This window comes from Medicago sativa, chromosome 7 (assembly GCF_051527215.1).
Source record: "Medicago sativa cultivar Bolivia chromosome 7, Bolivia_mono, whole genome shotgun sequence".
Taxonomy (NCBI): domain Eukaryota; kingdom Viridiplantae; phylum Streptophyta; class Magnoliopsida; order Fabales; family Fabaceae; genus Medicago; species Medicago sativa.
In genome coordinates, this window is record NC_140755.1 from 92,210,802 (window position 1) to 92,224,463 (window position 13,662).

General features: G+C 35.6%; 1 protein-coding gene and 1 long non-coding RNA gene across 2 annotated transcripts; one reads left to right on the forward strand and one right to left on the reverse strand.

The window, feature by feature from the left end:
• Window positions 1-1,093: 1,093 nt before the first annotated feature.
• LOC146910289 (uncharacterized) lies at window positions 1,094-2,541 on the reverse strand. The gene is made up of 2 exons (XM_085729423.1): window positions 1,440-2,541; window positions 1,094-1,128 (listed from the first exon to the last, which is right to left on the reverse strand). The coding sequence occupies exons 1-2, from the start codon at window positions 2,539-2,541 to the stop codon at window positions 1,094-1,096; spliced, it is 1,137 nt and encodes a 378-aa protein (XP_085585549.1).
• Window positions 2,542-11,182: 8,641 nt separating this feature from the next.
• LOC146910290 (uncharacterized) lies at window positions 11,183-12,681 on the forward strand. The gene is made up of 2 exons (XR_015018941.1): window positions 11,183-11,963; window positions 12,254-12,681. It is a non-coding gene; the product is annotated as an uncharacterized LOC146910290 (long non-coding RNA).
• Window positions 12,682-13,662: the final 981 nt, after the last annotated feature.

The window sequence follows — 13,662 nt, forward strand, 5'->3', positions numbered from 1 at the left end:
AGAATAATCATCACCATCAATAATGGGAGTTGGTGATGTATTTTCCACAGATTCAGAGGTGGGAATGGGAGATGCAGAAGTAGAAAAATACTCCCATTGAGTAGTGATGGAGTCTTTATTGGATGGATAAGGTAGATAATGTTCATGAAAAACAACATGTCTTGAGACAAAGACTTCCCTAGTATGAATATCAAGAAGAAGGAAGCCTTTATAACCTGACTTGTAACCCAAGAAAACTGTTTTCCTGGCTCTAGCTTGAAGTTTAGTTCTATGGGATTGAAGGGAAGATGCATGACAGAGACAACCAAAAACTTTAAAGGTATTGATATCAGGTAGTTTATGATAAAGCCTATAATATGGAGACTGACCTTGAAGTAGAGGTGTGGACACTCTATTGATAAGAAACACAGCATGCAATAAGGCATATGACCAATAAGAAGCAGGAAGTTTTGACTGATATAAAAGGGCTCTTCCTACATTCAAAATGTGCTGGTGTTTTCTCTCTACCCTACCATTCTGTTGAGGAGTCTCCACACAAGATCTTTGGTGTAGAATACCATGAGATTCATAGAATAAAGGAATAGAGAATTCTGGACCATTGTCAGATCTAATACATTTGGGGGTGATATTAAACTGATTCTGGACCATTGTAATGAATGATTTAACATGATGAGACACTTCAGATTTATTTTTGAGTAAGATTATCCACAAAAATCTACTATGATCATCAACAATAGTGAGAAAATATTTGTGACCATGTATGGATGAAACTGATAAGGGACCCCAAATGTCTAAGTGTAACAGTTCAAAATTAAAGGAAGCATTAGAAGTACTCAATGAAAAAGGTAAATGCTTTTGCTTAGCAAATTGACAAATATCACACACAGAGTTTTTATTATCTGAAACAATATCTGAATACAAAGAAGACATCATATTCAATCTTTGATGAGAAAGATGTCCAAGTCTAAAATGCCAAATGGCTTTATTAGGAATGATAGTACTAGGAGTACAAGAAACAGATAAAGCTAAACTAGCTTGCACTTTATTTGCAGAAACAGATGAGGCATGGAACTTGTATAATCCATCCTACTGACTAGCCAAACCAATCATCTTCAGGGATTTGGAGTCCTGTATGATGCATTGGTCAGGTGAAAACTTAAAGAAACAAGACAATGATTCACACACTTTGGCTACAGACATGAGATTGAGTTTAAATGAAGAAGAATATAGAACATTATTAAGATAAAATTGAGGACTGAATTGAATATTGCCAGAGTGAGTGACAGTGACAACAGATCCATTAGGCAAAGTAACATTTGCAGGAGAAATAGCATGATATGAGCTAAACAAATTCAAATTACAACATATGTGCTCATTAGCACCAGAGTCAATTAACCAATATGATTCAGACAAAAAAGGAGAAGTGGCATTGATTATACCTGCAGAAGTACTTGAGGAAGGAACAACATAGCTGGAAGAGACTTGAGGAGAGGCACTGATATTGTTGGCAGTGCTAGAAGTGGAAGGTGAAGCTGAGGGAAGCAAGTTTGCCTGCTGCAATAAAGCTAGAAGTTGATCCACCTTATCTTGAGACAAACCAGATACACCAGCAGAAATATTGACTTCAGATACATCACCAGAAGAGGCATTGACCTGTGAATTTTGCTTATTCACATTGGGAAATCCATGCTTCTGATAACAATAATCAACAGTGTGATTAGTTTTGTTGCAGAAAGTACAATGTCTAGTAGGCTTATTGTATCCACCTTTACCACGCCCCTGAGACTTTCTGGCATCAAAAGCATTAATAGAGACACTGCTATCATCAAGAGTCACCATAGCAGGAGCAGAAGCATTATTGCTCTCTTCTTGAATAACCAAGGAAAACACTTTGTTCAGTGTAGGAAGAGGATCAAGCAAAAGAACTTGAGTCTTAACCACTGAAAATTGTTCATTGAGACCAGTGAGGAATTGAATAATCTGGTCTTCAACCCTATAGGTCTTAGGTAACTTCACAGCGTCACATTTGCAAGCATAAGGACAATGACATGCAGGAAGGGGCCTATGTGAGTGCAATTCTTCCCACAAAGCCTTCATCTCTGTGAAATAATCCAATACAGACTTGTTACCTTGCTTCAATGTGTGAAGTGAAGTTCTCAATTGAGCAATGCGAATTCTATCAACTTTGGAGAAACGTTCTTTCAAATCTTCCCAAACCTCAAAAGCATTATCATGAAAGACAAGTGTTTGTGCAATTGAATCTGAAACCGAATTGATAAGCCATGAATGAACGAGATGATTACAACGTTCCCACGCATTACGGTTCAGATCATCATGATCTGGTTCAGGTAAGGTTCCATTGATGAAAGGAAGCTTGTTTTTAGCTCCTAAAGCACGTTGCATAGAACGACTCCATGAAAGATAGTTTGATCCATTGAACTTTGGAGAAACAACTACAGAATTTGGTCCTTCACTTGGATGAACGAAATACACAGATTCAGAATCAGACTGTGATTGTTGTTGATTGTTATTGCGCACCATAGCGAAAACAGAGTATAAGCAATTAAAAGAATGAGGAAGAAGGTGCAGTAATGGCGAAGATCAAAAAACGATAACAGAAACTCAAATTGAGTAAAAACAACTCAATAACGAAGAAGAACACAAAGCTTCTTCACAAAAACAATGAGAAATCAACGAGAATCGCTGCAAATGAAGCAACGTCAATGGCGGAAATCGAAGGAAGAAGATGAAGATTCAACAAACTTCATCCACAAGGCACAACGGAAAACGGTTACAGGATCGTAACAAACTTTCCCTTGAGGGAAAATCTGATACCATATTATGAAACTAGAAAAATAGAATCTTGTTATTTCATTAATCAGAGAGTACAGGAGTATTTATAGTAAAATGCAGTTGCACCACAACATACAGTGGTGCTGCAGTAGCTTATAATGCAAGATACTAAGCTAAACTAACTTGCTTGGATCCTAAGGTATCCTTATTATTATTATTATGTAATACATGACAACAACATAACAATTTACTAATCATAAAATTTACATATAATCATTCACTTACCTTCCAATCTTGACATCCCCATAATTTTTTACCTATGTTTGGCCCCATTTTTTTATATTATGCGAAGAACATATGGTTCTTTACACCGACACTCTGGATTACCTTCCACCTTGCATCTACCACTTGAAGTAAAGAACATGTAATATGGTTATGAGAATTTGAAAAATTGGGGTGAAATGATGTCATGATTTACTGCAATTGGGCAACAATGGAGTTAGAGTTTTCAATTTTGACGAAGAATTCGGTGAAGTAATGAAGGGCATCGGTTGTTCAAAATGCATCTTTTTATGCCAAGTTACACACTTAAGTAACAACATTGTAATATCCCGCTTGTCAGTATCGGAATATTACCCGTCAGACGCGTCAGAGGACAAATGTTCATGGAAAGTAAGGGTAATGGAAATGTCTATTAATGGCATAAGTCAGGTATGAGCTAGATATCAGAGATTAAGTGTTACAGAACGTCAAGTACGACGGAAGATGTTTTTATGAAATATCAGTCAAGCATGGGTTTATGTATCAGTGTCAGGTTAAGCGCGACCAATACGAATGGCATTTAAGTAATCTAGCACAAGGGAATATATAAGTGATTTTGGGGGTGGAAACCTCATAATTTCTTCTTCTTTCTCTCTCTAGGTTTTGAGAGAAAGAGTTCTCTCCTCCTTCTCTCTACCATGCGCCCTCCCTCTCTCCTTTAATCATCCAAACTTTCTCTCAATCATGATCAAGCAAGGATTATGTTAGCTTAGCAAGTAAGAACACATGAAGGAAAGGATTAAAGCATGGTTTGGTGGAAAAGGCAAGAATCAAGGATGAAGCCAAAAGCTAGGGTTTGAGCTTGATGCTTGAGGAATTGCAAGAAACTTGTTTAGGTGAGTTCCATAGTTAGATTACCTACCTTTAGGTTTGTATAATCTTGTGAAGAAATCATGAATTATGTTAGTTTATACAACTAGGGTTTTAGTACCCCTTTGTGTCAATTATGAGCAAATATTGTTAATTGTTGCCATGCACATGTTATATAACATTTTTATGAAGTATTGGATGATTGGGTTGCATTAGATCACTTGGAACTTGAGATTTTAAGCCAAAATACGATTTCTGCACTTCTGGACTGATGGCAACACACTTAAGCGTCCACAACACGCTCAAGCGTCCAAAATGTCGTAGCTACTGAACTGCACGCTTGGAGCATGCTTAAGCGTCCTCCCAAGCGTCCATAGCACGCTCAAGCGTCCTCAGCACGCTTAAGCGTCAGCTCCCAGACAGCTTTAGACAGCTTTAGACAACACTTTTGAAAATGTTCTGGTAGGTCTAGAAATGCCGTTCGAGCCTCGTTTCTTGCAAAATTTTATTGAAATATGAACCCCTCAATTCCAAGTGTCTAAAATACAATTCCAAACAAGGTTTTAAACAAGGGTAAGGCATGGTAATTTGTTAACAATGCTTGTAGATAAATGATACGCAAGAATGATATGTTATGCAATATGTTCGGGTAGTGATGAACTAAGAAGGGAATGTGCATAGAGCCTCGACATAGTTGTTGAGAACTAGAAAGATAGCATGTTTCCCTAAGTATGGCAAGTTTAGGAATATGAATGCCTATGTAAGTAAGACGTGAAGTATATTCTCTTCGCATATGATCAAGTATGATATAGCAAGCATATAGTTTACCTCTAGATGGATCGTATAGGAATCCGAGGTAAAAGAGATAGCATGTATAGATTTAATACTCATGCATTTATAGACCAAGACGTTATTAAAGCTGTGAAGCGATTAGTTATCTATTCACAAGAAAGCTTTAACAAGATGTAGTGGTCGTGTCTCTTGTGTTCCACCCTAGGTTGGCTCAAGGGGTTTCCACTAGGTGAAACAAGGTTAGCCGTAAGGATCCCGCACGTCACTGCAGGAGTGCCGTTGGTTATACCTTAGACAGGTTTCCATCGGTTAGATAGGGATTGCGCTCGGGGTTACTCCACTCGGGGCTTTCCGTAAAATGAACTCAGATAATATTTGTTTGTTAAACGCTAATCTAATGAACCTGACTATGCATATTTATTGGACATGTTTATGTTATGTCATAGAGCCTTAACGTAGATCGTCAAGAATTAGTAGAGCCTTGGCGTAGATCGTCAAGAACTAGTAAAATAGCAAGATAGAATATGTTGTTAGACACAACGTAAGTATGCATAGAGCAAATAGAGAAAGGTTGCCGACGACGATCTTAGGTTCCCCTAATCATCCAGTTTAGAATAGTGTCATGATTATGTTATGTTTAGACCTTGATATGTAGAGCGTATTCTTGGCAATGCGGTTTTAGATTCCCCTTGACCAGTAGAAGAGAAGCCTATAATAGGTTAATATGAGGCTATGACGGCCCTAGTATGCACGACCATCTAAGTATGCAAGTCCCCACACACGTATAATCAACCGACAGGTTGTATTGTAGACATGTGGTGACCGTAGGATTCCCCAGAGGTTACCTATAGCCTAGGATTAGGTGGAACTCACTGAGACATTATGTCTCACCCCAATCCTTATTTGTTTCAGATTAACAGGTTGATTTAGCAAGCTAGTAGCTGAATGGATGTTTCAGCAAGTGTTCGTTCGTACCCGCTGCAGGACGTCAGGGATTTCAAGGATGCATTTTCTATATTTTGGAACAGTAGCAGAGTTTATTTGATTGTACGAACGCTCATTGTTGTATTAAATATTCATTCAAAGTTTAGCAGTTGTAAATTTTTAATGTATCCAGTATCAACTTAATGCACATGCTAAACTTCCTAGGTACGTTTAGTATGGGTATTACATTTTTATTGTAACAGCCCAGGTGGGTCCCGGCTAGGCACTGTACCCCCGGCACTGTTACTCACAAGCTTAATCACTACCCCCTATAGTAGTGTTTTTGCCTTCCGTGGGAATCGAACATAGTACCTGGGGTTAAGTACTACTTCAATGCATTCCCCCTATGATGCCTTTGTATAAACTTGTAATTTTTAGTTCAATTTAAGAAGAAAAATTTTAAAACGAAAATTGAAGAAAAAAGCCTTTTATATTTCATCTACAGAAAAAGAAAAACTAACATGAGTAACGTTTTCTATAGAAAAGCATTTGGGATTAGACCTCAACACAACCTGAAGTATCACTTTGACTGATTACCAAACAAATCATCAACTCCTCCATATGCATTAGCATGCAATTATCGTTTACATTTGTGTCGTAAAAACCTATCGAACAAAATAAAAATTGTCATAAAAGAGTCGAGCAGCACGGCACAACACTCTATTTACACTAAAGGCGCACGAGCGTGTTTGATTTTTGCTATAATTAATGTAATAACGTGCTTAAATGAATGTAAAATAAATATTTCACAAAATAAAAATATGTCTTCACTCATGCACACAACATCCAAATATGAACCAATGGAAATGAGTCGAGTCAAACTTGTATGAGCTTGACTCTGACTCGATAAGAATTGGTTCGGCTCGAAACTTGATTCGAGTTCGATACGAACTCTTTTTTAAGCTTGAGTTCAACTCTTAAAGTTAACGAACAATGTAGTTCGTCTCTTTAGGTTCAATCGATAGTATAGAAAATCGTTACTAGTTTTAATATTGGCTCGTATGCCACCTCTATCCCTATATAAAGGACCATGGATTAATTCACAAAAAATAATAAAGTTTTATTTAGGTAATATTAAATTTTTAATCATATGTTTTCTTTTTAAAAAAATTATCTGTCAAATAATTATATATCTCTTTCGAGCTATCCTATCTGTCTCAAATATAAACAAAAATTGGTCGACGAAAGTTAACATATTTGGTTTAAAATTTGTACAAAATACATCAACTTATGTTGACCAAATTTTGCTTGCATTTTAAGACTAAAGGAGGAGTTAGTTACCGATTAATAATTATTTGACTGGTAAAATCGCTTAATTGTGCTTATACATCTTCTCTGATGTTCAAATGAGCGATAAATAGTTTATCTTTCTAACTACAACGTTTATTTTTGTTAAAAAACTATAACCGTTATTTCTTATTGGCTTGAAATTGGAAGATGATTAAGGATATTTTAATTAGAAAAATAAATGGGAATCAAGATATCGTATTTGAAGAGCTGTTCTCAAAGCTAAGATGATTTTGAAAAGTTGTTTAAACATGAGAATTAGTCTTCGTAGGACTATTTTTTTAAGGAAGTCTTTGTAGGACTATTCTTCGTAGGACTATTTTTTTTTAATCAAGATATCTATAATGTGGGTTTTGAAGTTTCAACAATACGGTTATCAATGACTTCGTTAAAACTTATATTGTTTTTTTAACAAACAAAAATGAGATATATTACCACAAAGAAATGGTTCTACCCTCTAGCACAAAGTGTGCATAGAAGAGTAGCACAAGTAACAACAAGTATCCTGAATAATTACAAAAAAGACAGGCAATCGATGCCCAAACATGCAAGGGGTTGCTGCCACCACAAATGGTAACCAAAAGGGAAACAAACTTTTTTAGCTTTAAGCCAATTCAAGGAAGTAATTTTGACCTTTTCCATGAGCTGCATAATCGAGTTTAATTTATTAGAAAACAGTATGTTATTTCTTTCTGTCCAAAGCAAATAAACTGTGCATAACCAAATCAGCTGCAAAAACGTCCGTCGGGGTTTGTAACCTCCTAAAGAATAAGCAAACTCGTGAAAATAATCCATAATATGTTGGGGATCCACCGACACCACTCCAATCCAAGCTTTGACATGATTCCATAACTCACTAAATGTCGGACAATGAATTAAAAGGTGATCTGCTGTTTCGTTGTTACCACATCCAGACACACAATTGAAAGTCTGGCGGATAATGCCACGCCGCACCAAATTATCCTTTGTAGGCCACCTGTTGCGATTAAGGCGCCACACACAAATTGAAACCTTCAAAGGTGCATATCTATGCCAAATTACGTCAATAAACTCATCGCGATCGTGCATCTCCTGCCTCATAAGCATTTGATACACACCATGGACCGTGTAACGATCTACCACATTCGGACGCCACTGCCAAACATCTGAAGTAGTTTCCTGCAAAGTAACATTAGAAAGCAAAGATATACATTCCTTCATTAGGTCCTCCTCCCAAGCCAACAACCTACGACGCCACCTCCAAGCTTCTCCTCCCTCCCCCAACCTAATAAACATATTTCCGCCACCGTCTTATCCTTATAAACAGATAAATCAATCAGCCTCCTAAACCTCTCCCTAAGAGGGACCGCCCCCACCCAACAGTCTGACCAAAAATAGGATTTCATGCCATTACCTATTTTCACTCGAATGTTCTTCTCAAACCTACTACCTCCCTCAATTCCAAAACCCTCGCGAATTTTCACCATCTCCCTCCACCAAGTAGACCCATGTCTACCCCCATCCTTAATCCGCCCCTTCTCAATGCCGTGCCGGACAGATAACACCTTATACCACAATCACTCCCTATCCACCACTTATATTGTTAAACTAAATTTCTTTTCAACACTTCAATCCTTGATGTTGTAACTAGTAATTGGTTCCCTAAATAATCGATCGATAAAAGAACTATTTGATTGCAAAAATGAGGATAAGTGGTCCTAGATATGGAAGTTTAAAGCTTTTGAGAAAATTGAATTTCTCATTTGGTATATTAACCTCAATGCAATCCATTTCTTTAACGATTTTATCATTGAAAAAACTTTCTCGCATGGTATTATAGACTGCATTATTGGTAGACCAATTTGGAATGCTAAGAAAACTAAATTTATCATTGGTTAGGAGGAACAAGTGATTTAGATCATAGAACCTGCTGCTAGGCATTGTGCTTACAACTTCCTCCCCATTCTGTTTTTTAAAATAGTTAATTACAAAAAACAATTTTATGTAATTTTAAAATTTTCAGTTTTTTTATTTTTTTAATTATAAATGACGTGGACATTTATTTACACATGTGGCATCGAGAAAAAATTCTGTTTTTTAAAATAGTTAATTACAAAAAACAATTTTATGTAATTTTAAAATTTTCAGTTTTTTTATTTTTTTAATTATAAATGACGTGGACATTTATTTACACATGTGGCATCGAGAAAAAAAAAGAAAAAGAAAAAGCAATGTCACTGCCATGTAGGAGATTCTGCTGACTCAATGGGGTCGGGGGCCAATCCTGAAGAATCTTCATTTTTCAAGGGTGAAATCTAAAAAAAAAAATTACAGGGGCTAAAACTAAAAGTGCACCATATTACAGGGGCCAAAAACACTATTAACCCATTTTTTATTTATGTTTTTGAGAAAATCAAAGTTAAAATATTTATCAGCATACCAAATCCAAATATTCAAAAAAAGTTTTTTTTCCTCTTGAATCAACATGTGCTGGTTTGATGACCATATGAATTGCCATAGCGATATACTTACGTATATAATAGTAAAATTACATAGCTTGTGTATGATTTTAATATTTTTCACATTAAAATAAGAAGCCTTTGGAAACTTGTACTATTTTCTTTCAGTCCAATTTTAGAAGAAAAAGGCTTTAGAAAAGGAAAATTGATTGTACCAAAACCAAAAAAAAAAAAAAGGAAAATTGAAGAAAAAGGCACTACAAGAAATGTTGCATATTGCCAGGGAATAATGCCAGGAGCAAGAATCCCTGGCAAATTTGCCAGGAGCAATGCCAGGGATGCCCCTGGGAAAATGACTTTAAAAAAGGTGGGACCCAATTCTCATAAAACCTCTGGCAAAGTGTAAAGTGGGACTCCTTTTCTTCACATCGCACACATAAAACACACACGCTTCATATTCTTTTCTTCTTTTTATCTCTTCAACAAGAAGCTTTCACCCCAACAAAACCTAGCCGCCGCCTCCTCCTCCTATCTGTTGGCCATCTCCATCCTCCTACATCATCGATCCGTTCATTCTTCTTCTCCTCTTTTTTCCTTCATTAAACCCATTACTATCTCTCTTTCTCTCTCCCTCTCCCCTATCTCAATTAGGGTTTCCATGGTTTCATCATACCTTCAATTCCCTCTCTATCAATCTATTCTGAATATTTACCTTCAATAATCACACATCAAATTCACCATATTCTTCTTCTTCTTCTTTGCTGCATTTTCTGTTCTCTTTCGATGGTTAATTCAGCTGTACCCATTTCTGAAGTCTTCGGTTTATGGTAAGTTCAAATTTTCTCTGTGTTTCTTATTCGATTGAATTTTTAGGTTATGGGTGTGTTTTAATTTATTGTCCATGGAAAGTTTATGGGTGTGTTTTAATAATAAGCTTACTGTTAGTTGTTGTGTTGTGTTCATCAGAAGAAGAAGAAGACCATGTGTTTGTTCGTTTGTTCTGCTTCTTCCATCCGTACATAATAATAATCTAGGACTCCATTTCAACTTCTCTATCCATCTCTCCTTCATGACTTCAACCATCCTTGTTTGAGGACATGAGCTCCACCAATTTATCTGGTTTCGTCTTAGCACTCATTTCCAGTGCTTTCATTGGCTCCAGTTTCATCATTAAGAAAAAGGGTCTTCAACTTGCCAGAGTCAACGGCCCTTCTGCTAGTAACTACCTTTATCTTTCTTCTTTTTAATAAATAATTCAATTTTTTAGAATGTTCATGCTTGTGTTTTTGCATTCTAATTTTCTGGTGGGTCGGAATGGTTACTAGTATGTACCTTTGTACTTGTCTTTTCAATTTTCAACCTCTTTTTTTGTTTCTTTTCAATTATTTACTTGGGAATTGATTTTGTTACAGTGATTGTTGGAGAGATAGCTAATTTTGTAGCATACATGTACGCCCCTGCTGTGCTTGTCACTCCATTAGGAGCTTTGAGTATTATTGTTAGGTAAACTTTCATTTCTATTTCTATGAGTGTAAATTACTTTTACACTAACATCATCTCTATTTCCATGTGGAATGATTTTATTGGATGTTAGTGTAAAATGTCAGTGTAAAACTAGTTTACAATTTACACTGACGCATGTGTGTATCTTTGAATCCTTCTATTTAAGGATTCAGTTTCAGTGTTTACTTTTTACCAAATAAGAATTTTTAATCACTCACTGAACTAACAATATCTGTGGAATTGGCTAGTGCTGTCTTGGCACATTTACTCTTAAAGGAAAAGCTACAGAAAATGGGCATGCTGGGGTGTCTTATATGCATTTTAGGATCCACTATTATTGTACTGCATGCACCGCAAGAGATGTCGCTTAGTTCTGTACAACAGATATGGAAATTGGCCATTCAACCTGGTATTCTTCTATTGTGCCATCATGCCTGAGTCTATATATATGATTCTTATTAGATTAGATGATATTTTAGTGTCCATTGGAAAGTTTATTATTTTATAATGATTTTGCTGTTATTTTTGTGAAGAAAAAAAAAATCATGGTTTCTCTTTGGCTGGGATAGAATCAATACATCAGTTGACTTGGATTGGTGTTCGAAAAGTTAGGGTAATGCTTAGGCTTAGTTCACATCATAGTGGTAATGCTATTATTACCAGAATTCTTGTTTAATATAATTATAATATTTGTTCTAGCATTCTGTTACAAAATTCATCCACCAACTTTGTTTTTGCAACATCTCAATGCAATATTGTGAAGTTCCTTCCTGGTTTTCAAGGACCCCACGGTGAAACTGAAATAGATGAAAATAGGTAATAACTACTTGACTAATTATATCAATCTCATTGTTTCCCAACGAATTATGTATTAGTTATAGGTGAATTAAATTTAGAATTTGGGAAGATAATTTTTTGTTGTTGTTTTGGTTATTAAAAGTTTCATGTTTGATTTATAAGGTGCAGGTGTATTATGTTGAAGAATTACCATTTAGTGAATGGTGTGTGACTTTCTAGATAAAACCTGCACAATAGGTATAGAAGTGATTGCTCATAGTTAATTAAGTTTTCCTGCATGTTCAATAACTAATTGGTTGACTTCATATAATTGATTTATCATTCTCTTGGCAACTTAAGCAAAAGAAGGTCCATTATTTTCTTATTATGCAAGTACTCGATCATATTAGAATTTCTAAAAGTCACTAGAATGTGTTGGAATTTGTGATTACTTGTATTAATTATTGGATTGGTTATGACATTTGGTGTATCTAGCTGTGCTGACATCGTGATTCTTTTTCTTTGCATATTTTCTTAACTCCATTAAGGGCAGAGTTGAGTTTACTTAAGCAGCACATAGAAGCCCAGGCCAAAGAACTCGATCATAGAATGCACCGGGTGGAGGAACTTGAAGAGAAGGAAAGAGTGGCAAATGAAAATGTAAGCTTAACCACATTTGCTACAAGTTTAATATGATTCCTTAATTGTGATTTGTGAAGGTTTTGTCGACTTTTTTTTATTTGCGGCAGGTATGGAATGCTATTAGTTAGGAATATGTTTTTTTTTATTTACAAGCTTGCTATGTTTGGAGGATGTAACTGAATAAATTTCTAAGTTGCAGCTGATTGCATTATTCTATTCTCCATTTTTATTTTTCATTATGCTCATGTATATTTAAATGCACAATTTTATTTATTTGCTGGATTGTGTTAAGATTAATTATAATTTGAGGGGAACTTAGTTCCACCATTCTTCACTTTGTTGTAAATTTGAGCCTTGTCAATTTGTTTATCGATTTTGAACTTTGTATGCTCCTTTTATGTGTTAATTGGCACACCTATACTATGATTTGTGAACTTTTCCATCAATTTTGGATTGGGATGCCATGTTTGTGTATTTTGGTTTGGTCTAAAATGGTCTGGCCGGGCATTTGGTCTGATGGAGCTTTCAACCCATCTAGTTGATTTTATTTAGTGTGCACGTAGTAAGTTGTGTTTATTTGTAATATGTATTTAGGTTTGTGTTTTTGTTTTGTTGAAGTTAATTTGTTGAAGTTAATTTTAAAATGTTTTTTTAAATTATTTTAATTATTAAATTTTAACATTTTGATTTTTTAAACATTTTAAAAATGTTTTTTTTTAAAAAAATTCGTACACATTTTGCCAGGGGTTAACCCCTGGCATGGTTTGAAATTGACTGACGTGACCATCTGCAAAAGCCTGTATCGACCAGATAACGTCAGAAAAGTCTGCAACAATTTGCCAGGGGTTGAGCCAGGGCCTGTGCCAGGAGCGCATTTGCCAGGAGCTAAAGCCCTGGCAGGGTCATTTGCGATGAGCAGATTTGCTGGGTATTCTGCTCCTGGCAAAACTCCTGGCAAACGTCCTTTTGCCAAGGATTTCTGCATTTTGCCAGGGCTTCTGTCCCTGGCAAAATGCAACATTTCTTGTAGTGAGGCCTATCGTATTTCTTCAACAGAGAAAAAGATAAATTAGTAGATTTCATTTTTTTAGAGAAATGATGTTTGCCTAATTATTTTATGATAATTTTTGTACATTTTCTCTCTCATATTCGTATTATATTCTTACTCTCTCTTCATTTTTTTCTCTCTATTGCTTTACCAATAAAAATATTCTTACTCTCTCTTCATTTTTTTCTCTCTATTGCTTTACCAATAAAAAGAGAGTAGTTATAAAAATCAGCACCAAATAATTATACAAATATAATTATTGTTTTA

What these genes read in the sequence shown, in the direction of transcription:
- LOC146910289 (XM_085729423.1), bottom strand. Translation starts at nt 2,541, where the DNA reads ATGGTGCGCAATAACAATCAACAACAATCACAGTCTGATTCTGAATCT. An exon ending in TTCCTCAAGTACTTCTGCAG is followed by an intron (nt 1,129 to 1,439) that starts GTATAATCAATG and finishes TGCATCATACAG; the next exon opens with GACTCCAAATCCCTGAAGAT.